This window comes from Sarcophilus harrisii, chromosome 1 (assembly GCF_902635505.1).
Source record: "Sarcophilus harrisii chromosome 1, mSarHar1.11, whole genome shotgun sequence".
In the NCBI taxonomy this organism is placed as follows: Eukaryota; Metazoa; Chordata; class Mammalia; order Dasyuromorphia; family Dasyuridae; genus Sarcophilus; species Sarcophilus harrisii.
Window position 1 is genome coordinate 680,154,187 of NC_045426.1, and position 26,135 is coordinate 680,180,321.

The 26,135-nt window shown below is 35.3% G+C and overlaps 1 protein-coding gene across 1 annotated transcript in view; it reads right to left on the reverse strand.

Moving 5' to 3' along the window:
• Nucleotides 1–26,135, reverse strand: part of GLT1D1 (glycosyltransferase 1 domain containing 1) — a 113,690-nt gene that overhangs the window by 81,264 nt on the left and 6,291 nt on the right. Inside the window, exons 2-3 of the mRNA XM_031948414.1 lie at nt 10,495–10,643; nt 4,748–4,853 (exon numbers count right to left, since the gene is read on the reverse strand). Coding sequence (XP_031804274.1) covers nt 4,748–4,853; nt 10,495–10,643 — 255 coding nt within the window. The remainder of the gene's footprint in view (nt 1–4,747; nt 4,854–10,494; nt 10,644–26,135) is intronic.

Genomic DNA, 26,135 nt, shown 5'->3' on the forward strand with positions numbered 1-26,135 from the left:
TTATATAGCATCTATATATTTATATTCTATAACATCTAGGCAATCACAATTGAAAAATACAAATATTCATGTTCTAAAGTACTTGACTCATGGTGTTTTTATAGCTAACTGAACTATACTTAATTTTTTTGTTACTTTCATGATTTTAAAAGTCTTGATTTTTATATTCAAAATGAATTCTTAGATTTGATGCAAAATTAAGTCTAGAATCAAGACTTATGTTTGGTATGTAGTATAGTCACAGCCCAATTTCTTCTGTCATTTCTAGTTACTGAAGGAAAAACTCAAGAAAGTAAAGCAAAAACCTTGACTCCTGATTGATGTTTTTGATAAGTGTCTTCTTTCTTAGAACTTGAAAGACATTTTTGGGAAAGGAAGAGAGAGTGCTGGATTTTAGTCCTGAAAACTCCCAATAAGTCTGAGTTAGTTGAATGTTGAGTTTTTCCTGTTCATAAACAAACATTCATAGGATTCAGTGGATTCTTTTTATCCATGGAACATTGCTGCCTTTTTGATAACTTTGAAAAAATGTATCTATCAGTTTTTTTCCCTCCTTCAGCAATTTCAGATACTCTTACTAAGTCTGAGGGTTCTTCACCAAATATGTACCTGTCATTACAGTTGCTTCCTGATCATTTCTACCTAATTTGTTTTTTTTTTAATTTTCAATAGTATTGCCTGCAAATTAATCTTTGACTATATTAAGTCTGCTTTTAGTGACATTCATTGATACTTACAAATTCTATACACTATTTTCCATGATGTTGAATTCTGGCATCTCAAAAATTTTGTTGATTTAGATTTTTCCTTAAACATATGGGGCCCATCTTTCTTCACCAATGACATGATTCAGATCCAGTTCCAATGATCTTGTGATGGAGAGAGCCATCTACATCCAGAGAAAGGACTGTGGGAACTGAGTGTGGTTCACAACATAGCATTTTTACTCTTTCTGTTGTTGTTTGCTTGCATTTTATTTTCTTTCTCAATTTTTTTTTTCTGGTTTGATTTAATTTTTCTTGTGCAGCAAGATAATTGTATAAATATGTATGCATATATTGGATTTAACATATATTGGACTACTTGCCATCTAGAGGAGGGGGTGGGAGAAGAGGAGAAAAGCTGGAACACAAGGTTTTGCAAGGATTAATGTCAAATAATTATCCATGCATATGTTTTGAAAAGAAAAAGCTTTAAATTATATATATATAGGCCCCATTTGAGCATATCATTTCTTACATTATTTGGGACTCATTGTAAAAGCATCCTAATAATCCTAGCATTTTAGGGTAGGAAGGAGTCCTATGCAATTATACCCCCCAAAATGAAGTCATCCAAGATTAGAGGGGGAAGACTAGAGAATAAGTAATAAACTGGATTCTAACCTTTGACTTCTGACTCCTAATCCAATGCTCTTTCCTAGGTGGTAATACTACATAGTGCCAAAAAATAAAGGAGAATATGTCTTTATTCTGATAATTTTTCCTCTGCTGCTCTTCCTTTAAAATTTTTTTTTCCCCATGTCATTTTCTTTGGGGGTGGGAAAGGAAGAAAATAAAGATTTGTTTAATGAGATATACATTTCTTTGATAATTTATAACAAATTTGTTTCTTTGGGGCATTTTTGTTGTTAATTGTGTTGTTCTCTTGAGTAAATGGATGCTCTTGTGTCTCTGAAATCTCTTTGTGTGTCTCATTCTCTGTTGCTTTCTCTCATTCTCCATCTTTGTCTCTCTTTCTGCTATCTTCACTGAAGTCTCTCCACTGTCCAGTTCTTGCCATTATGCTCACAATACTTCACCTAAACAAGTAGAAAATCATATATTCTAAAGTTCACTAAATGCTACAAAAAGAGAAAATACACCCTATAGGAAAAGAGCTACCATTTAAGGGAATTTGATTAAAAATAGAGCACTCATTATAAAGCTAGACACAGTTCAATATTTTGTTTTTATAGAATTTTGTGGTATATTGTGCTCGACAAGTAATCTATGATTCAGGCAATGTTCCTACACACTAGTCTACAATCAATACAGGAGAAAAATCAATGTTTGCTTTAATAAATATGCAATGAATAATACTAGTGATAATACTACAGGAGGAATTCATTCAATACTGCTTCTGGGGAACAGAATGACTTTTTCTCTATGAAATAATACATTATGAATGATATCAAACTAATTACTTTCAAGTATAAGAGCAAAACTATGATAATAAAGTATCTTTCAATTTGTAAATTAATTATCCTAAAATACCTCTAATGCCTACAGATTTGCAAAATAGCCTTGCAAACATTTTTAAAAGACTCCTTTTTTAGCTAATTCCTTCAAAAATTTTCCAAGGTATTAGTTAATTTAAAGCCAGCAGCACATTTAATAACATTAGTTTTAGGGGACAAGATTGACATCTGTCATAACCCAGGAAGACAACACTGAACATGGAAGGAATTCCCAGATTCAAATCTTTGCTCAGTGACTTACTGTCCTATGACTCTGAAAAAGTCATTTAATTTCTTTATGAGTAAAATTAGAAGGCTAAACTAGATTTACAAGACTAAAGTCCCATCGACTCTAAATCTATGATCCTAAATCTTTTTTTTCTCTTTTTGTATAAGATACTAAATAGGAACTTACATGTTTTAAGCACTTCAAATTCAAAGTGAATTATTTGAAGATCAGGATAAATCCCCATTTCTGTCAGGTCCCACATCTTGCCATAGGTCCTTTTTAGCCCTCACATTTCTCACTCCTGTATCTGTATTTGTTAAGAGAGGTGAGCCGGTGACAGGTGGGGAAGGGGGCTCAAACCAAAGTCTGGACATAGAGCTGCCAAGTCCTGTTTAAAATGATTAGAAGCCCAGAGATCGAGATGTATGGGAATCAGAGAAATGATGTGGATTTGGAATGATATGTGATGAATAATATAAATAAAATAGAGGATTCTAGTGTAACCATTCCCTCTTCCCAAAGGGCAGAGATCTCTATGATCTAAAGAGTAGTAAGAATAAATACTTTCTATTTGAGTTCGATGAATAATTTTTGATGGTAAAGGTAGCATTTCTAAGTAAAGAATTTCTAAGTAAAGAATTATTCCTAGGGCAGCTAGGTGGCGCAGTGGATCTCTGCATCAGCCCTGAAGTCAGGAGGATCCGAGTTCAAATTTAATCTCAGACACTTAATACTTCCTAGCTGTGTAACCCTGGGCAAGTCACTTAACCCCAATTGCCTAAGCAAAAAAAAAAAAAAGTATTCCTAGCATTAATATATATTATTGGTGGAGTTGCAAATGATCTGGAGAACATTTTGAAGAGCAATTTAGAATTATGCCCAAAGGGCTATCAAACGGTGCATACCCTTTGATCCAGCAATGTCTCTACTGAGCCTGCATCCCAAAGAGATCATAAGAAAGGAACCCACATGTGCAAAAATATTTGTAGCAGCCCTTTTTATAACGGCAAGGAACTAGAAATTGAGTGGATGCCCATCAATTAGAGAATGGCTGAATAAATTATGATATATTAATGTGATGGAATATTATTGTTCTATAAAAAATGATTAGCAGGGTGATTTCAGAAAAGCCTGGAGAAACTTACATGAACTGATGCTAAGTGGAGTAGACTCAAGAGAACATTGTACATGGGAACAACAAAATTATGTGATAATCAGCTGTGATAAACTTGGCTTTTTTTCAACAATGAGATGATTTGGGGCAATTCCAATAGACTTGTGGAGGAGAGAGCCATCTGTATCCAGAGAGAGAACTATGGGGATTGAATATGGATCACAACATAACACCTTCACCTTTTTTGTTATTGTTGTTTGCTTGCTTATTTTTTTCTCTCTTTTATTCATTTTTGATCTAATTTTTCTTGTTCAGCATGACAAATGTGGAAATAAGTTTAGAAAAATTGTACATGTTTAACCGGTATTAGATTAGCTGCTGGCTAGAGGAGAAGGCAGGGAGAGAAAAAAAAAATTGGAACACAAGGTTTTGCAAAGGTGAATGTTGAAAACTATCTTTGCATGTATTTTGAAAAATAAAAAAGCTATTATTAAAAAAAAAAAAGGAAAAAAAGAAATATTCCCAAAAAGCAAGCTGCTCATGTCCTATTTCTTTAAAATGCCAAAAGAAATAGTTGAAGGGAAGTCTAATGAGTTATAAGGCATCTAGTCAATGCAATTAAATGCAGTTGTTTGAATAACTTTTATTTTAATAAATTCATTCAAGCTGCATTGTTTGTGTTAATACAGCCTAATATAATTTAACAATTTATTAAACTCCGATTATCATGTGCAAGATATTTCTAGGTCTATGAAGTACTTTAGGCAAATTGTCTAATTTGATCTTTATAATAATACTGTTGCACATATTATAGTTACTATGACTCCTTTTTTTAAGATGAGGAAACAGAGATAAGAAAAGAAAAGTAACTAAGCCTGAATTGTTTGTGTTACTACAGCCTGATAGAATTTAACAAACAATGAAGCTCCTATCAGGTGCAAGATATTTCTAGGTCAGTGAAGTACTTTAGGCAAATTATCTAATTTGATCTTTATAATAATACTGTTGCACATATTATAGTTACTATGACTCCTTTTTTTAAGATGCGGAGACAGAGATATAAAGAAAAACTAATTAAGCCAGTGTAAGAGAACTAATTAAGTATCAAAAGGAAAATTTGAACTCATCTCTCTGAACTAAGCCCAGCACTCTCTTCACCACAAGCAACTAATTTTCTAAAATTTACCTGGCTTCTTCTAGAATAGTCCCCATCACCTGACTCTTTTCTTCATGGTTAATATCTTCATTTATATCTGTTCCTCCAAAAATGATTCCGAAAGGAATTCTTTGACCTGAAAAGTAATAGTAATTTTAAATAGTAAACTGACCCCCAAAAAGCAAAAATATTTTAAAATGATGCTTCTCAAGTAATATAGGAATTGCTCACTAAATCATTTAAAGCCCTTTTCTTTCTTAGCTAAAAAAGGTACTACTACTATTGAGAAGTCTGAATCAAAGAACTGATCCAGGAAGGCTTGACTTTAACTCTTTCCTCTTAAAGGCCACAAGTTGTTTTTTGTCCTTCATCCTCAAAAAAGATTAAAGGCATCCTGAGGGTGATGTCTTGACTTGTAGGTGAACTGGATAGAATACTTCAGACAGTGCTATTCAAAAGCATTAGCTTCATTCTCTCCTCCAAAGTTATCAAAATCCATTGGCAAGATACAGGTAAAGATGACTGGCCACACAGTGGGGAGAGCTTAGCCTTTCTAAATTAAGGACTTTCCCAGGATTCACTTTGTCTGAGGCCATTCACTGATTCAATGATTGAAGGCTGGGTAAAAGTTGAAATAGATAATGGTTTAATTTGCCATCAAAAAAATATCAATCCGGGAAGACCCTGAGAGTTCTGGCCACTATTTACACTCATGCTAAATTATCAAAACCTAAACAATGACAAAGGCTTATGAGGTCTACACAAATATCATACCAATATGATTTTATAAGGCCTTTTTAGTCAAAATCCAGTCAAAGCCATGAGGCTACAAGGATCCTTTAATGCATTCTATTTTTTTTCTTGTTTAATTTGATATGTGAGTATGTGTGTTTAAATTAGAGGAATTATCTTTTGAATGTAAAGGGCTAATAGAATATGACAGATTATTATCAACCAGAACAATTTGCTCCTGGGTCCTATCCAATGTTTCTCAAAGGTTCTCCAAAAAATGCTAATAGGGGAAATACTTGCTATCGCTAACAAGAACTTTAAAATGCAACTTGTCATTTAAATATTGTTACAAATAAATGTTAGATTTCTAAGCTAGCCCAAACTAAACTATTTAACTCATAATATGTATGAAGTAGAACATTCTTTACATCCAACCACGAGTGGTTATATACTATGTATAAGAGCAGCTTTGGGGATAATGAGAAAAAAGCAAAAAATTCACATCCTAAGTGGAAGTGGAAGATATTAAAAATAGAGAGATAAGGATTATGCAAATTAATTTGAGGGTGGGAATTATCAAACCACCTGTAGGATTGAATGAAGGTCAGGGAAGACTTCAGAAAGAAGGCTACCTTCTTGAAACATTGAATGCATTTCCCCATCTATGCTGTACCATGCTTACTGCACGGTTGTGAATACATCAACATGCATATATAACACAATATCTGTAGAGGAAAAAAGCATCCTGAGTTCTAAATAACCAACATACAAAGGAAGTTTTGTAACACATTCAATGGCCAGAATGGGGCCTGCCTGTACATATTAAAACTATATTACATATTATTCTAAAAAACTGGATGTCACAGTGAAAGCCCTTATTAATAATGTTCAATTCAACACTGTTTTATTGCTTACTGGAGCTTTAAGACACAAGCTAAGTCCTAAATACTTTTCTTTGGGTATATAAATCTGAGGGTAGGAGGGCTATCTATATCCCAAAATTTGAAACCATGTATTTAATTGGACTGTTAGTATTTTTAAAAATGGATCAAAAGTTATCCTGGACAACTCTGTAACTACTATAGTATAGTATGATGGGAAAAGAACTGGTTTTCAATTTAGAGAACCTGGATTCAAAACCCAACTTTGTCATTTACTACCTATCTTCCCCAAGCCTGAGGTAATTCATCTTTAGAATGAAAGTTTTGGACTGTCTATACGAGCTCTTCCACCCAGCTCAAAATCTATGATTTTATGGTACTATCTCTATTTTAAAATTTAAAATAAGCAAGAGGAATAAGAAATTACTTGTAAAGAAGTCCCTCTGCTTGGTTCCTGCCACACCAAAGATATGTGGGTGTACAAGTGAATGTGCATATGAATATATATTAGAGACCCAGGCTTCTATATGAAGGGGCTAAAGGGGGTAGAAAGGGGAGCAGGTAAATGTACCTACATAGTCAAAGCTGCCTTTTTTTCTACTCCAGGCTTTTTATATTTCTTTTGTTTTTAAATGTTTGAATTTGTATCTAGGAATATATTTGCATATTAAAAACTACAAATTCCCATATTTTATTTTTCCTTTTAATTCAGATTTTGACCAACTTTTGGCTGGGGTACCGCAGTAGCCTGCTAGCTGGATCTCTACCTCAAATCTCTTCTCGCTCCAGTCCAACTGTCATATACTCACTTACTCAGTAAACTCCAGTGACTTTTATGAGCTGCAGGATCAAATACAAACTCCTGGGTGGCCTTTAATGGCCTTCGCAACTGCTCCCATCTAGGTTCCCAGCTTTATATATTCTACCCCTGCACACTTTCAATAGTTCAGTCAAACATGTCTTCTTGCTGTTCCTCACACATGGTATTCCATTTCCCTTACAATTCTATCTTTGCCTGGTAAGCATTCTATCTTCACCTCCATATCATCATCATCCATAAGCATCTATTAAATGCTTACTATGTGCCAGAAAAAAAAAAGAGACAAAAACAGGATCTCACCTCCTTCCCTCCTTACATTCTAATGGGTGGACAATTTGCTAAGAATTACATACATGGAAGAAATAGTTTTGTTTGCACTGAAGTGGGGAAAGACTTGGGGCATGTAGGCTACACAGCAGACTACTGCAACACAGCAAACATGAGCTTGAACCAGGGTGGTCAGGTATCAGGAGAGAAGGGTGTACATGAGAGATGGTATGAAAGTAGTAAATAGTTTATGAATTTGGCAACTGATAGCATGGGGTTGGGGATGGTGTGGGAGGGAATGAGGAGTGGAGGATGATCCCTGGGTTGAAAGCCTTAAGCACTGGGAAGAGAGTTGTGCCTTTAATAGTAATAGAGAAGTTCAGAAGGCTAGAGGGAGCGGGAGAAGAAGATAATAAATTCACTTTTGAATATGTTAAATATAAGATGTCAATTTATTAGACACACGGAAGTGTGAAAGGTAGTTGGAGATGCAAGATCAGAAATGAGGAGAGAAATTAGGGTTGGATAAGTATCCTCAGAATCTAGACTGGCATATAGTAGGTATGTAATAAATGCTTGTTGATCAATGGACTCACAACTATCTATGAATTTGTCAGGGCATGGTCCAGTGGAAAAAACATTATTATGTGAACCAAGAGATCTGGGTTCAAGTCCTGATTCTGCCACTACTGAGAGTGCATGAGCACACATGCACACGTGTGCATGCACGCACACACACACACACACACACACAGGATCTCTAGTGTTTTGCTATTAAATGTGAGGCAGTGTAAAAAAAACATAAAAGATTGATTATGGGTGTCCTGTTTTATCACTAGTCATGTGACTGGGAAAGTCATCTACTCTCACTTTGAACCCTAGTTTCATCCACAAAATAAAGGTCATACAAAATAAAAATAATGGTCCATTTATATTGGACTTTAAAACTTACAAAATGTTCTTTTCACAAAAGGCCCTTCAGGTACTGTAAAGACTGACATCATCATTTTATAGATAAGAGGGAAAAAAAAAAAACTTTAAAAAGGGGAAATGATTTGCCCAGCCTTACATGGCAATTAAAGCATTGGAATCAGTAACTAAATTCAATTTTTTTCACTCCAATTCTTTCCATTAGTCTATGTCCCACCCAGTCCACTGTCAGCAAAAATATATTTATTTTTTAAAATCCATCAAAGAGAAAAAGATTGAAGTGGATAAAAGGCAAATAGGGCTGATGGACACATGTACCAACAGCTCTCACTAGATTTTCCAATTAGTGACTTCTTATAAAAGCACAGGATCAAGCATTTCAAGCCAAAAGGTACTTTACAGAACTCCAGGTCAAATCCCCAAATTTTACATATGGATCTCAGAGATGGGAAATAATTTGCTCCTGGTTTCAAAGGTTATCTCACTTGCTTTAACCATTGAATTTGATAGACACCTATTCCAATAACATTCTATTGAAAGCATTTCTGGAAGAGTAAGAAACAAGGTTAGGTTTTATGTTGGCCACTTTGAGAAAAGACTGAGGGATTTGGATTTAGACTAGCCTTGAAATCAGATATCACCTCCCTAGGCCTACTTCCTGTTCTATAAAATTGGAGTGGTGCTACTTCATTGGGTATCTGCAAGGAAAATGCTTTGTAAATTATAAAGTGTTTTATCAAGAGGAGCTACTTTTGTTATTCTCTTCATTTACACAAAATCAATGACATCAGGGCTGACATGAGAGAAGGTATATCGGAAGAGAAAAGAAGGGAACAAGTGCACTAAGCCTGGAGGTGGAAGATTTGAATTCAAAACTGGCCTTAGAACTATGCCCAAAGGGCTATAAAACTGCTTTCCCTTTTATCCAGCAGTGTTTCTATTGGGCTTGTATCCCAAAGAGATCATAAAAGAGGGAAAAGGACTCACATATGCATAAATGTTTGTGGCAGCCCTTTTTGTATTGGCAAGAAACTGGAAACTGAGTGGATGCCCATCAGTTGGAGAATGGCTGAATAAGTTAGCATATATGAATATTAGGTAATATTATTGTTCTATAAGAAATGATCAGCAGGATGATTTCAGAGAAACCTGGAGAGACTTACATGAGCTGAGGCTAAGTGAACTGAGCTTCAGAACCAAGAGAACATTATACACAGAAACAAGAAGATTATAGGATGATCAAAACTATAATAGATGTAGGTCTTTTCAACAGTGAGATGATTCGGGCCAATAACTTGGGATGGAAAGTGCCTCCAGAGAGAGAACTATAGAAACTGAATGTAGATCAAAGCATAGAATTTTCACCTTTTTGTTATTGTTGTTATTTACTTGGGTTTTTTTTTTCCCTTTCTCATGTTTTTTTTTTTTTTCACTTTTGCCCTGATTTTTCTTCCATGACAGAGGTAGAAATATATTTACAAGAATGCAAATGTTTAACCTATATCAGATTGCTTGCTGTCTTGGGAAGGGGGAAGGAGAGAGGGAGAAAAATTTGGAACACAAAGTTTTGCAAAGATGAATGTTGAAAACTATCTTATAATTTTAAAACTATATTTGGAAAAATAAATACTATAATTGAAAAAAAAAAACTGGCTTCAGAGATTTAGTTCTGAAATCCTAGTCAAGTCACTTAGGCCCTATTTGCCTCAGTTCTTCATCTGTAAAATGGGGACACACTGCAGAAGGAAACGGCAACCTACTCCATCATCTTTGCCAAGAAAACTCCAAATGCATTGCAATTCCTCTATTATTTTGAATGTTTATTTGGATATTCATCTATGTTTGGGGTTTAAACTAATAATAAGTTCTATAAATTTGTAGATTTGTGCATTTTGGCATTAACTTTGAACCTATTATTTATTAGACACCTATTTTCCCTCCCTCCTGGATCTTTTGCCCCAAGGTAAAAAACAAACAATAAAAAACATATTTATTACAAAGATGTAGTCCCTCTACCTCCACTTGTGGATGTGGATAAATGGGATAATTCCATTTGGATGCATATTTAATGCTAATGCTTCATTTGTCACCAGGTATGCATGGCTGCTATTGGTCTCTCAAGATTCTATTAAACAGAAAGTGGTTACCTTGCAAAAATCTGCCTCCTTTATACAGATGAAGGGCAAGGGCTGCCTCACATTTCTCAGTGACAATTAAGCTGGTTACTGCCGAGGAGCTTTCAAAGCCAAGGGTGTCTTTCAGAATACATGTGTGACCTACAGCTTCTAGATGATCCCTTCATCAAGAAATGCCCAGAAAAGAAAAAAAAAAAAAGGAAGAAAACATTAATATACTACAGGCTTGCTATTATGATTAATACTTTAATGAAAATAGATTTTTTTAAATATTTCTCAGTACCAAAGCTGACCTTTTTTGGACAATCTAGCTTAAAATAGATGTTTTCCCTGAGAAAAGCCAGATAGCTGTTGCAAATGCCAATTTACCCCCACCTCTAGGCTACTGGATGTCTATGGCTGTTTCTCTGCAACTCCTCTCCTCCAGGACTAAAGATGACAGAGCACAGTGATAGCTTTCTATAGTTTGGTGGCCACAGAATGTTCCGCTATTTGTCACCATGACATTTGATTTATCTATTTCCTGTCTACTTTGTTGAATCCCTCTCACTCTTTTAACTGTGGGAGTCTCAGGTTCTATTCTCTCCCCACATTCTGTTCCTTTGGAAAGCTCATCAATTCTTACGGTTGCAGTTGTCACCTTTATGCTGATCATTCCCAAATCTAAATCTCTAGACTTCAACTTTGTCCTGCCCATTCTACCTTGGGAATATCCACGTACTTGGTTGTACTTCAAAGTTAGTATTTCCCAAAATGAAGTCTTCATCTTCCTCACCTTAAACTCATTCCTTTATTCCCCTTCTGCTAATAGCTCTTCTATTGTTCCTGTCAGTCAGATTTTACAAATCTTGGGGTGATTTGAACTGCATTCTCTCCTTCAGTCTCATATTCAGTCATTCTTCCTTAAAAATGTTCTATGGTTTTTCTTTCCACATTGATGGGAGAGGGGGGATTAGGGGCACAATGCCCTAAAAATCTGGAAAATCAAATTTAAAATTTTGGTCTTCCAACAACAAAGTTATGTGATGATCAATTCTGATAGACGTGGTTCTCTTTAACATTGAGATGATTTGGATCAGTTCCACTTGTGTGGTGATGAAGAGAACTATCTATACCCAGAGAGAGAACCATGGGAACAGAGGGTAGAACACTGCATAGCATTCTCACTCTCTCTGTTATTTGCTTGCATTTTGTTTCTTTTTTCTCAGTTTTTACTTTTCTTCCTTCTTGATCTGATTTTTCTTGTGCAACTGAATGGCTGTGTGAATATGTATATACATATTGGATTTGGCATGTATTTCAGCATATCTGACATATATTGTCCTGCCTGTCAGGTAGGAGAGGGGATGGGGGTAAGAAGGGGAAAATGTGCAGCAGGAGGTTAGGCAGGGGTTAATGTTGGGAAAATGATCCATGAATATGCTTTGTGAATAAAAAGCTTTAATTAAAGAAAAAAAGGGGAAAAAATGGCCTTCCCTTCATATCAGAGAATATATTAGTTGGAAGTATTATGGTATTAAAAGATAAAATATATTGATATTATACATATATTTTATGCATTTATGAGTTTCTAAACTTTTTCTTATGTCATCTTGTCCCAAAAAATTCCTTATGCCAACTTGCAATATACTGAAACAATGATGGGGAAGATCATGATGTGAACCAAAGGATAACTGTAAGTGATTTTATTCCCACTGATATTGCCCTTTGTGCTTATATTACTGTTGCTTGTGTTATTTTTTGTTATTATTAATCATTATAATATTAGCGACAATAACACATTACTTGTATTAACATTAATAGTCTCTTCTATCTTTTATCTCTTCTGTCCTACCCTATCCCATTCCCCTACTCTGTGTCAGGATCTATTCTGCACAAAGTTACCAATGAATTGTTCTAACGAACAATTCTGATCTAGTTAATCTCCTACCCAAAACTTTCAGAATTAAATTTTAACTCTCCAAGATGACATACCAAGTCTATAATCTCACTTTATCCTACTTATCTATCCTACAGTTCTGCAATAGAAGGCCTCTACTCTAAAAGACTAATTTCTTAACTATCCCCAAAGACAAAAGGTATCTCTCCATCTCGAAGCTCCTACTACTGGAATAATTTCTCCCTCCTCTCAACTTAATTATCTCTTAGCTGTTCTTCAAAAACTCAACTTAAACTCCATAAAGTTTTTTTTTTCCCAACTGTTCTAGCTTATACTGATCTTTGCCTTCTCTGGATTACTATTCAATTGCATTTTTCCCTATAGAATTTAATCAAATGTTCTTGTCTATCTGTATAATGGATATATATCTTGATTCTCAAAGAAATGTTAAGCTATCTGAAATCAGCGAGCATGTCTCCTGTTTCTCTGCCACTCCTCTATTTCCCTAGCACTGGACTGGGTTCACTAAACACTTACTACATGAAGAATTAATTGAACTGAAAGAAATGCCCTGTCATCATCATATTACACAAAACTCTCCGCTAATTCCATCATATTTCTAAGTCCAGGCTCTAGAAACAGGTCCTTAGAGAAAGTGCTAGAAGGACCAAGAATAAAACAAAATAATAAGAGAAATGAAAATCAAAACAAGCCTGCTTCACACTCTGCAAATTGGCAAAAATGACAAAAGGTGGATAGAATCAACATCAATGGAGTTGTGGGAAGATAAGCATACCAGTACGTTGTTGGCGGAGCTGTCAATCAGTATAACTATTCTGGAAAGCTATTTGGAATTAATTAAATAAAGTGACCAAATTATCCATACCCTTTGGCCCTAAGATTCCATTACTAGGTTTATACCCCAATTCTATAAACTGGCAAGTTTCTGAGAAGGTACTGATTTGCATTGCTGTAGAGATTTTTCTTATCTGAGAGTTCTGTTTTCCAAAGAGATCACATGGCAAAATACTTTATTCTTTTTAAGAAGGTATTAGCAACAATTTTTTATTGATTTCTGACAAATGCAAGAAAAAGGTTTTTGTGACTCTAATTTCATTTCTTCATTACCTGATAATGTTGGACATGATTGGTCTTTAATTTCTGAGTCATCAGCAGTCAGCAGTGGCTCATTCTACAAACAGATATTCTGTCCCTATTCTTTCTGTCAAGTAATAAATGGGTCTATAAATGCTGAAATTCATAAGGGATGCTCCTATTTATAGAAAAATTGCTTAAAGCTGCAAAATCTTTCAGGTATACAAATAATCACCCCTGAAATATCTGCTTTGTCAGCTCCCTAATTTTGGGTACCATGCCTTCCTCAAGTATTGATGTTTTCTCTTATGTGGCCCTATAATATGAAGAAAACATCTTAAGGCATAATTTAGATATTCAACTGCAAAATTAGCAGCAGAGTACAATGTATAGAATACAATGGCTAGGTTTGTGAATCTGGAGTCAGAAAGGCCTTGTTTCATCATGCTTCAGGCCCTTCCTAACTAAATGACCCTATGTAAACCATTAATCTATTTGGATCTCAGTTTCTTGAAGTGTAAAATGAATGAATATATAGATGGGTAGATAGACTGAATAAATGAATAGATGGATAAAGAGAGATAGGTACGTGGATAAAAGAATAGAGATAAATAGATAGATGATAGATAAAGATGGATAAAGGGAGAGATTAATGGATAGATGAATATGCAAAGAGATGGATAGATAGCTGGATAGACAGATAAATATAAATATTCTAGCTTCCAGATTTTCAAAGAAATAAAAATATTGGGTCATGGTCTAACTTTTTACATTCTATTCTTTCTAACAATTTCTGACTATTGACTTCTTTTGATCTGTTAAACCAAAATGCATCAAATTTGAAAAATATAATTAAAATCTCTCTTCCACGGGGAAGCAATACAAACATTTATCAATTTCTTACCTAACTAGCTCTTCAAATGAGCTGCTAGGTGACACAGTAGATAGAGTGCTGGGTTTGGTATCAGGAAAACTCATCTTCATAAATTCAAATCTGGCCTTAGACACTAGCTGTATAATCCTGGGCAAGCCACTTCACTGTGTTTTTCTCAGCTTCCTCATCTATAAAATGATCTAGAGAATGGCAAACCACTCTAGCATCTATGCCAAGATAACCCTAAAATGGGTCACAAAGAGTTAAACACAACTGAAATTTCTGAACAACAACAAAGTTCTCCAGCTAAACTGTGCTCTGAATAATGTTATCACATATGGGTAATACTATCCCAAAAGGAGCCACTCTCCATTTATGTGAAAAGGGAGACAGAAGTCCATATTCCACATTTTTGTTCCTGTACCACAACTGCCCAGCACAGTGCTTGGTATAAAGTAGGTGATTAATAAATGTCTCTTAAATGAATACAGGCCCTCAAAGTACTTACTGTTCCATGGTCACACAAGGTGAGTTAATGGCAGCAACCATAACCAGATGAATATGTACCCCCAAATCTAAATCCAGCACTTGTCCAAATAGCTTATTTGTGTGCCATATCATTAATTTAACATTTCAAACAAGTGTCATTCTCAGAATCTGGTTCTAAATAAGGAGAAGAAACTGAAGCTAAACTTTTTCTCTAAACATAAAAAAAAGCATTTTTTTCCCCTCTCAATTTTAGCAATCCCAAGTCTTCTTTCATTGGTCTCCCCAAAGTATTCCTATTAGTATCACCACTATTTCTTTTATATTTTAGAGAATTGGGTAAAATGCACATCTATAACAAAGCTTTTAGTATTCATGTACAAATGCTTATTGTTCATTGTTGTGTTATTGTTCCATCAATTCTCCTTCAGAAATACTGATTATTTTTCAATACTTAATATTTTATGAAAAATGAAGTAGCAATTTCTTTTAGATTTAAAATGCAGCTACTGTTTTTCCTGGGGAAAAAAAATGTAATTGTCTAGTTATTTTAATCCTCTAAAGAAATAGGCACAAAACTCTACACACACATCACAACAACTTTTTTTTTGTCTTTTGTTTCTTTCTAAATGCTTAGTAATAGTGAGATGATTAAGAATAATAATACAAAACCAACAGGAACAAGATTAAAAGGTTTCATTTCTAAAATATATAAAAAATTCTGTTAGATTTCTAAGAATACAAGTCATTTCTCAATTAATAAATGGTCAAAGGACAGGAACAAAGAATTTTCATATGAAGAAACTAAAGTCATCTATATTCATATGAAAAAATGCTCTAAATCACTTTTTATTAGAGAAATGCAAATTAAAATAACTTTGAGGTACTACTTCACACCTCTCAGATTAGATAAGATGATAGGAAAAGATAATGATAAATGTTGGAGGGGATGTGAAAAAACTGGGACGCTAATGCATTTTGGAGGAATTATGAAATGATCCCAACCATTCTGGAGAGCAATTCAGAATTATGCCCAAAGGGCTATCAAACAGTGCATCTCCTTTGACACAGCAATGTTATTACTGGGAGTGTATCCCAAGGAAATCATAAAGGTGGGAAAAGGACCCACATGTGCAAAAATGTTTGTAGCAGCTCTTTTTGTAGTGGCAAAAACATTGGAAAATGAGTAGAGATGCTCATCAATTGTTGGAATGGCTGAATAAGTTGTGGTATATGAAGTTAATGGAATATTGTTGTTCTATAAAAAATGATGAATAAGCTGATTTTAGAAAGGCCAAAGATTTACATGAATTGATGTTGTGCAAAACAAACAGAACCAAGAATACATTGTAAACAATAACAGCAAGAATGTGTGAAGATCAACTATGAACTTGGTTCTTCTCAGTGGTTCAATGATCCAAGACAATCCCAATAGACTGGACAGAAAATGCCATCTGCATCTATAATGCCAGAGAAACTGAGGCAAGATAGATATTAGAGAGTTTTTAATATTTTATTTGAAAGGGAGAAATTTACTGGGACCAAATGGATCCATGGTTTGGTCCCAGGGCTGAATGAGACTATGGTCTCCAAGAATCCAGCATCCAGCATTCAGCAGAGAATGTGAGTTCTCAATGACATATTTATACACAGTAGCTAAACAAAGGCAGGGGGGTGGAGTCCAAACTCTGGTGATCCAGAATCTCCAGGCAGGAGCCACTAATCAGGTTCTGACAGGTTGGGGGGTAGGGCCATAAATTCTAACAAACGGGGAGGTAAGAAAGTGTCTGGCTAGAGACAGGATGTCTGAAAAAAACAGAAATAAAGATGTCAATTAGGTATCTGAGATAATCTTATCTTGAGTTTACACAATGATAATTTATTACCTGAGTTATACCAGTCTTAATGAACAGGAGGTGGGGTTTACAACTAAGGGGATCGAGGCAGAACAATTAAGAAAACTGAGGCAGTAGCTGTACCAGATCTAAAATTATATTATAAGGCAGCGGTTACTAAAACTATCTGGTATTGGCTAAGAAATAGACTAGTTGATCAATGGAATAGGTTAGGTTCAAAGGACAAACAGCCAACCTTAATTATCTATGTTTGACAAACCCAAAGACCCCAGTTTTGGGATAAGAATGCATTATTTGACAAAAATTATGGGAAAAATTGGGTTAGTATCAGAAAATAGGCATTGGAAAATAACCCCACACCAAGATAAGGTCAAAATGGGTTCAATTAGGCATAAAGAATGAGATAAAATAAATTGGAAGAATAGGATAGTTTATTCAGACCTGTGGAAGAGGAAGGAATTTATGACCAAAGAAGAACTAGAGATCACTATTGACTACAAAATTGAAAAATTTTGACTATATCAAATTGAAAAGTTTTGCAAAAAACTAATTCAGGCAAGATTAGAAGGGAAACAATAAACTGGGAAAACATTTTTACAGTCAGTCTTGATAAAGGACTATTTCCAAAATATATAGAGAATTGACTCTAATTTATAAGAAATCAAGCCATTTCCAATTGATAAATGGTCAAAGGATATGAACAGACAATTTTCAGATGATGAAATTAAAACTATTACTACTCAAGAAAGAGTGTTCCAAATCACTAGATCAGAGAAATGCAAAAAGACAACTCTGAGATACCACTATACACCTGCGATTCCGAATGACAGGGAAAGATAATCAGAATGTTGGGGGGAGAAAACAGGGAATGGATACATTGTTTGTAATTTGGAATACATCCAGTCATTCTGGAGAGAAGGAACTTGCCCAAAAGTTATCAAACTGTGCATACCCTTTTGATCCAGCAGTGTTCTACTGGGCTTATATCCCAAAGAGATCTTGAAGGAAAGGACCAGTGCCAAAATGTTTGGGCCCCCTTTTGTGGCCGAAGTTGGAAATGAATGGAGCCCACAATTGGAGAATGGTTGAGTAAATTGTGGTATAGAAGAGGAATATTATTGTTCTATAAAAATGACCAACAGGACAAATACAGAGAGGATTGGGACATGAACTGTGCTGAGCGAAATGAGCAGAACCAGGAATTTATTATATACCCCAACAGGAATGTATGAGGATGTACTTGATGGAAGTGGGATTTTCAACAAAGACAAGATCTAACAGTTTCAATTGATAAGGATGGACAGAAGCAGTACACCCAAAGAAAGAAATAGGAAATGAATGAAACTGCTTGCATTTTTTTTTCTTCTTCCCAGGTTATTTATACCCTTCTAAATGCAATTCTCCTTGAGCAATAAGAAAATTCCTAAAAATATATTATATCCAAGATCCACTCAATCTATTTAAATGTATAGGACTGTTTCATCTTTGGGGAGAGGCGGAGGGAGGGAGGGGAAAATTGGAACAGAAGTGAGTGCAAGGCTTAAGTTTGTGGCAGCCCTTTTGAGGGAAACGAAACTGAATGGATGTCCATCAGTTGGAAATTGGGAAAAATTTGGTATATGAAAATTATGAAATATTACTGTTCTGAAGTGACCAACAGGATGATTTCAAAAGGCCTGAGAGACTTAAGAACTGATGCTGAGGAAATGAGAGGACCAGGAGATATTATATACTTCAACAAAAATGATGATGACCAGTTTGATGGATCAGGCCATCCCACAACGGGATCAACCAAATCATTTTAATGGAGCAGTAATGAACTGAACTATATGCCCAGAAAAAGAACCTGGGAGATGACTAAAACATTAATTGAATTCAACCCCATATTTACACACCTGCATCTTTGATTTTCCAAGTAATTGTACAATTTAGAGTCTGATTCTTTTGTACAGCAAAATAATGTTTTGGCATGTATACTATTGTGTATCTAAGTTATTTTTAATATATTTAACATCTACTGGTCATCCGCCATTTAGGGGGGGGGGGGTAAGAGGTGAAAATTGGAACAAGAGGTTTGGCAATTGTTAACTTAAAGTTACCCATGTTATATCCAAATAAAAGGCTATTAAATTTAAAAAAAAAAAAAAAAAAAAAAAAAAAGAAGTGAGTACAAGGGATAATGTTGTAAAAAACTACCCTGGCATAGGTTCTGTCAATAAAAAGTTATTAAAAAAAAAAAAAAAAGAAAGAAAACTGAGGCAGAACCAATTAGAGAAACTAAGGCAAAACAATTTAGGGAAACTGAGGCGGAACAATAAAAAAGAACTGTGGCACAACACATCCAGAAAAAGGACTAAGGAGACTGAATGTAAATCAACATGCTATGTTCACTTCTTTTTTCTACTTTCTTTTTTCTATGTTTTTTTTCCCTTTTGTTCTGATGTTTCTCTCCCAACATGATTCATAAAGCAATGTGTATTAAAAATAAATTAATTCATTAAAAAAGTATGCATGTATTTTTTCAAAAAAAAAAAAAAAAAGAATAACAATACCATGAAACTACTTTGGCTCCTAAAAAAAGAATGGAATATATTGGGGGATGGTCTTTAAATTCATTTCTTATGCTCTACTCTTTCCAGCAATTTCTATCCATTGACTTCTTTGGGTCCGTTAATCCTAAAAATGCTACACATTTTAAAAATAGCTCTCAAAGTGTGTCTTCTGGGAAGGCAGAATAAAAGGTTACCATTTTCTGCATTTAATGAGCTTTCTTCTCAAAGAAAACTGCAAGCATAGTGGCCCCATCTCCCAAAATTGTACTCACCTTCCCTTCATCAATCTCTCCTAAAATTTTTTTGACTTTTTCATATTTTCCATAACTTTAATCATAGTTATAAAAACTTCATACTGGAAGAGTGCTTACAGATGGTCAACCCCAGCCCCTCACTACTAAGATAAAGGCACTGAGGTTCAGAAAGATGAAGTTACAAACCATGTCACCACCCCCAACTCCCAATAAAAGCTAGGATGGAGATCATACATCTGATTCCTCATCTAAAGCTCTTTTCAGAGTTGGACATTTACTCCAGAATCTTACAGGGATAGTTTGTTTCTTTTCATTCCTATCATTTGAGTCAACTATTTGTTACATATAAAGTATTATTTTAAAAGGAAAGTTATTTCATAGTTTCTAAACACTCAACTCTTATGCAATCACCAAAAGAGCTGAATCCCTTCCTCACCATGGTACTCCCCCTGAGGACTTGGATTTAGTTTAATCAGTAATCATCCACTATTGTACTTTCAAACAGACAGAACTTTCATGAGATCAGAGAAGAGCTTTGAGGTCACCTAGTCCAACCACCTTGCCAAAGATGACATAGGTAGTAATTAGCAGAGCTAATGTTTGAACCCAGGCCCCACCACCTGTTAAACCAATGCTCTGTCAAATTTATATAAGACATTTGTGCCTCCTCCACAACTGAACTCTGCTTCTCTGGTGGAACTGAGATCTTTGTTTCTTTCTATTCCTATAATTTACTTTGGTCCCTTTTCATTCCAACCCTATTTCCAAGGAGGTAGCTAATATCCAGAGACAGTGAAAAGAGGACCCAGTTCCAAGTCACAGAACCTCAAAATCCCACAGGTCCTGAGAAGCCACTCAAGGTCTAAAACGGAATTCTGAGAAAGTCCAACAAAGGTTCAGATCCAGCATAGACTGTGGTATGTGTATAGAATGATCCAATGAAGAACCAAGCTAAACCCCAAAATGGGTCATTCCTAGGATGGCCAGAGAGGAGCTGAATTTTGCAGACATAGCCTGTCTTGAAGACCATCTAATAAACTGAAAATGGGTTATGTGATCTATATTGGAAGAGAGAACATACTTAAGATGAAAATGCAAGTATTTTAAGTACCTCCCTTACTTGGGCCCAGTATACAATCCTATATTTTATGGGAGCTAGGTAAATAGCCAATGAATGAATGAGTTGATTCTCCTCATTTTATAGATGCAGAAACTGAAACCAGATAGAGAAGGATATCTGGTCAGGGTTATACAGTATTAGAGCCAGAAAGGAAAACCCAGTTTTCTAGTTCAGGTTCTTTCCAATTATTTATCCAGTGCAAATGCATTGCAAAGCTTTGCAAAGCATGTAAAGGCATGGAGTACATGCCTACAGTATCAAGTTGTCTCTCAAGTCACTTATTCAACTCAAACTTTTTTAGAGCTCCAACACTGCAATTATAGTATGTGAGGGAGAAATGTTCTTATTAGATCAATCCAACAAGTACTTCTTGAGATAAATGGTAATTAAATAATAAATATTGGGGAGATCCAGGATTTTTTCCTTTCCTCATTTGGAGATTAAGTTACAGCTTAGTTCTGGAAAGGAAGGGACAAAGATGAAATGAAATACTGGAGGTATTGCTCCATCCAACAGAAAACCTTACAAAGAATTTAATCTAAAGTGAATTCCAACCCATAGTGTTCTACTCAGCCAGGTCAGAGCAGAGGTGGAGGATTCACTTTTGTCTAGATTACCTTAGGCAGAAGTGGTCTGGATAAGAAATTAGTCTCTTGGTCTTTATTGTTATCAACACTTAATCACTTAATGGTTTGTGGCCTCAGTCAAATCAGTTAAAGACCTTCACTTTAAAAGGTCAAGGTCTTCCATGGCATCCAAGGCCATCTAGGGTCATCCCCAATGGAGGGTACATCTCTTTACCAGACCCAGATGGAGGAGAAAGTGAGGCTGGTGGCTGCACAGCCCTCCCTCACTTAAATATAATTTACTTACAAGTCATGGCATCCCCTCCCAGATGTCATTCTGGTCTTCAAGAACAAAGAACAAAAAACAAACAAACAAAAACCTTAATAAAGAGAGCTGCTCTTACTCTTCCTTCCCTCTTTCTTTCTTTCCTTTCTTCCCTCCTCCTTCCATCCTTCCTCTCTCTTTTCTTTTTTACTCCTTTCCTCCCTCCCTCCTTCCTTCCTTCCTTTTTTCCCTTCTTCCCTTTGTTCCTTCCTTCCCCCAATAACTGGTGGTATCCCTTCCAAATTCCCTGGTATTTTTACTAGTGTGTATTCTACTTATATTATCACTTTATACTTGTCCTTGTCATTTCTCCTGTTAAAATGTAAATCTTGGGTATAGAAGAATAACATATGTTTAACATATATTGGATTGCTTGCTATCGAGGGGAGAGAGGAGAGAGAAATTTAGAGAAAAATGAACTAATCCTTACAGAAGACAAAAGAACAAAATATACAATTAACAACAACACAGAAGAAAACAAAAACTTAGGTCAAACAGGGACAACATTTACTCAGAGATGCTCTCCTTTCTGTTAACAAACAGAATACTAGATATTATAGCACATCATCCCCAACTACTGGGGTTAAAGACTCACTACAAAAACTGCCTAGAACACTAGAAAGCAATCTGAGAGATATTAGATTTAGACCATCATCTCACACCACATACCCAGATAGATGGATACTTATAAATAATGATTTAGTCTAAACTAATATTTAGAAGCTGAAGAAACTGAAATCCAGAGAGGTGTCTCTCTCCAAATCATCTTCCCTTATCTGCTAGTCACACTTCCTAAAGACAGGTCTAACTATATCACTTTATTACTCAATAAACTATTACTCAATAAACTTGAATAGTTCCAGTTACATCAAATACAAACTCTTCTATTTGGCATTTAAAGTCCTTCACATACTGGTTTCAACCAATATTTCAACCTTCTTCCTTCACTATAAATTACTTCCCTTCTATAGAATAGTCAAAGAGACATCTTTTGCTGTTTTTCCCACAACAGCCCCTCCCCCCCATCACTACCATTGCTAGTACCTTTTTTTAAAATTGCTTCTCAATTACATTGTGAATACAGACTTTTGCACTATGGCTCCTTCATTAGAATGTGAACTTAGTACAGTAGTTGTTCAGTCCTGTCCTCCTCTTCATTGACCTCATTTATAGTTTTTTTGGCAAAGATTCTGGAGTGGTTTTGCCATTTTCTTCTCCAGTTTATTTTACAGATGAGAAAACTGAGGCAAATAGTGTTAAGTGACTCATCCAGGGTCACACACCTAGTGTCTGAAGTCACATTTGAACTCAGAAAGATGATTCATCCTTAGCTCCAAGCACAGCACTCTTTATCTACTATGTCATTGCCCACTTAGCATGGTACATAGTAAAATTCAGTGCTTGCTGATGTAACTTGACTTGTTGAATGATTTATGACACCATATCTATGCTTTTACTTAGGCTGTCCACTATGTTTAAATATATCTTATCTATGAATGCTTAGAATTCCTAGTTTATTTAAAAGTGTAGAAGAAAAAACTTCTCATCCCCCACCCTTCTCATATAAGCTTTTACAAAAAGATTAAGCAAGCATTTAAAAATTAAAATCTGAAAAAGAAATCCATTATCAATCTTTCTTTAATTATCAGTTCCAGAACAATATGCTATTTCCCATTCTCCAAGTAAACTGCAGGAAGGGCTCCTCCCTTAAAGTAATTAAAGGGTAGGCCAACCAGAGGCAGGTGGGGCTTGACTGATCTTCTCAAAGGGATTAGAAAAATGGAGACTGTTGCTGCCCTTTCTTCTCAGAGGACCAAAATGACATCACTTTGTTGGACAAGTTACAGTGTGTCTGACTGTGGCTGATCAGAGCAATAAAAGCTCAAAATGCTCTACCTCAGATCTGGCACAAATAGTCCATGTGAATACTTGGGATGGATTTTCTAAATTTGCTTATCTCAAGTTTCTTTTGAGCTACTTCCATTCTACTACGTTCGTAGAACACAGCCTCTTCTCTGATGAGTGCACACCATGTTGGGCAGTCCTGTACTAGTGTCTCCCATGTTGCATAATCAGTGACAAAGTTCAAAAATCAGGAAGCTCTGAATTCAAATCCTCTCTCAAATAATATTTGTTTATTAGTCTTATGATTCTGGACATGTCACTTAACTTCTCAACCTCAGTTTCTTCATTTATGAAATGTGTATGATAGCACCAGGTTTGTTGTGAGGAACAAGTGAAATAAGTGCTTTGCAAACTTTAAAATGCAATGTGAATGTGGCTGTCATTAGCATGATTATTATATCCCCTAATTGTTGAGTTAGGTTCCCATAATGAATCCCCTCAAAATGGGGAGGTTATTCAAATTTACACTACATGTTTCCACTGAGCTAGAACTAATTACCATACTTTCCATACGTTACAACTTCTTCAAATACTTTGAATTTGAATACATGTGACCACTTCAGAGGATTCATTATTCTCATTAATGGGGCATAACAAAGTGCAAAATGACTAGGGTTCAAGAGTATGTTGGAGAACAAGAGAGGAGTTCTGCCAGTTTGGACATCTCTCGCTGACTCATGCAAAACAATGCTTGAGTCTAGATTAATGTTAAATTAATTAACAACTTTAAATAATTAAATATTTAAATAGTGTTAAAATAACAATTAATTAACAAAAATAATAAACAATTTTGTTTCTGGCAGCCTGTGCCTAAAATGCAGAATATTGATATTTTTTTCTTCACCAAAAGTTTTTGGCTACCTTCTGCTTAAGGTGTCTACTGATCATTTCAGCAAGTGGTGCTTTCACCCAAAAGTTTTATTGTTGCTCAATTACATTCAACTCTGAGGTGATACCATCTGGGGTTTTCTGAGCAAATATACTGGAGTGGTTTGCCATTTCCTTCTCCAGCTCACTTTACAGATGAATAAACTGAAGCAAAAATGGTTAAATGGTTTGCCTAGAATCACATAGCTAGGACATCTCTGATTCTGGATTTGAATTTTTTTTACCTTTTACCTTTTTTTACCTTTACCCAAAAGTTACCTTACATCTATTTTGTATATACTTATATCCATATACATTTTTCTTCCACATAGAAGTGAAGCTCCTTGAAGGTAGGAGTAGTTTCATGTTTGCCTTTAGATTCCCAGTATCCTGCACTGTACCTGCTATAAGAGCAGAGGATTAGATTTTGAGCTGCAAGGGCTTTTAGGAGCCTCTCATTTCAAGGAAAAAGTGACAGGCTCACAGAAAGGCTAAGCAATTTGCCCAAGATCACACAACTAGCTAGAAAGTGGTCAGAAAGTCCAGCTCTCTACCCACTAGACTATACCACCTGTCTCCAGAGTAGAGGTCTATTAGATGTTTTTCCTCACTGATCTCTAAGAACCTGTGCAGCTCTGATATTTGACAATTCCCAGTGGTGTGCCCAATGACATATAATTAAATAGCCAAAACAATTTTGGATCTCAGCTTTCTTACTCTAAGCCCTGGGATCTTTCCATTACAACATATTGCCTCACAGGGATGTTGTAATAAGTTGTAATAATGACATATTCCAGATTAAACTTTATAATTATTTCATAAGCTTTAGATAGATATCCTTGGAACTTTTGTGAAATACTTTGTTGTTGTTGTTGAATAAAATTTTCCTTCCTAAAATAGGTCATGATCCACTTCAATATAAAACAAAAATAATTTTAAGAGATTTTTGAAGATTAAATATTTTATTCTAAAGCCAAGTATTAATATTAGGAAAATAATATTATTTAGCTGCACTAGAGAATTTTATGAGTAATGATAATGCTTTATGTTTGCTTACTACCAAAGAGGTCCATGATTTAAAAAAAAAAAAAAAAAAGGCTTAAATACTCCTGTTCTCTGTGTGTGTGGTCAGCTGTTTTTTTTGTTTGTTTGTTTTTTTGGGGTTTTTTTGTCATGTCTAATTCTTTCTAACCCCATTTGGGGTTTTCTCAGTAAAGATGAGTGATTTACCATTTCCTTCTCCAGCTCAGTTTACAATTGAGAAAACTGAGGCAAACAGAATTAAGTGACTTTTCCACAATCACACAGCTAGTTATTGTCTGGGACAGATTTGAACATGGGAAGATGAGTCTCACTCCAGCTCTAGTGCTCTTTCCACTATGTCACTACTTTGATGCAAAATCTGTGGTGGCAATATTATTTAAAAATTAACTTTATTTACATCAGCTCTTACCTATATTTTTGAATCTAGGCAAATCTACTGTATGAACTTGAGCATGGACTACATCCTCCTATAGAATGTGGCCACTCACTCTTATCTTGAACTCTACAGTCTGGCGTATAACCTCATCATTCAACCAAAACTGTTCCTTCCAAAGTTTTATCAGTGATCTCTCCGCTAACAAATAACACAGTCTTTTCTCAGTCTTCATCCTTCCTAACATCACTGCAACTTTTCACACTGTAGATCTCCCTCCTTATCCTTAAAACTATTTTTTCCTAGGTTTTTAGAGCTCTCTTCTCTCCTGGTTCTTGTCATACCTATCTGTCTGTTCCTTTCTTCTCCTTTACAGGATCTGCATCCATGTCATTCCCACTAACTAAAAGTGTCTCACAGGGCTCTTACCTGAGCTCCCTTTTTTCTTCTTCCTCTA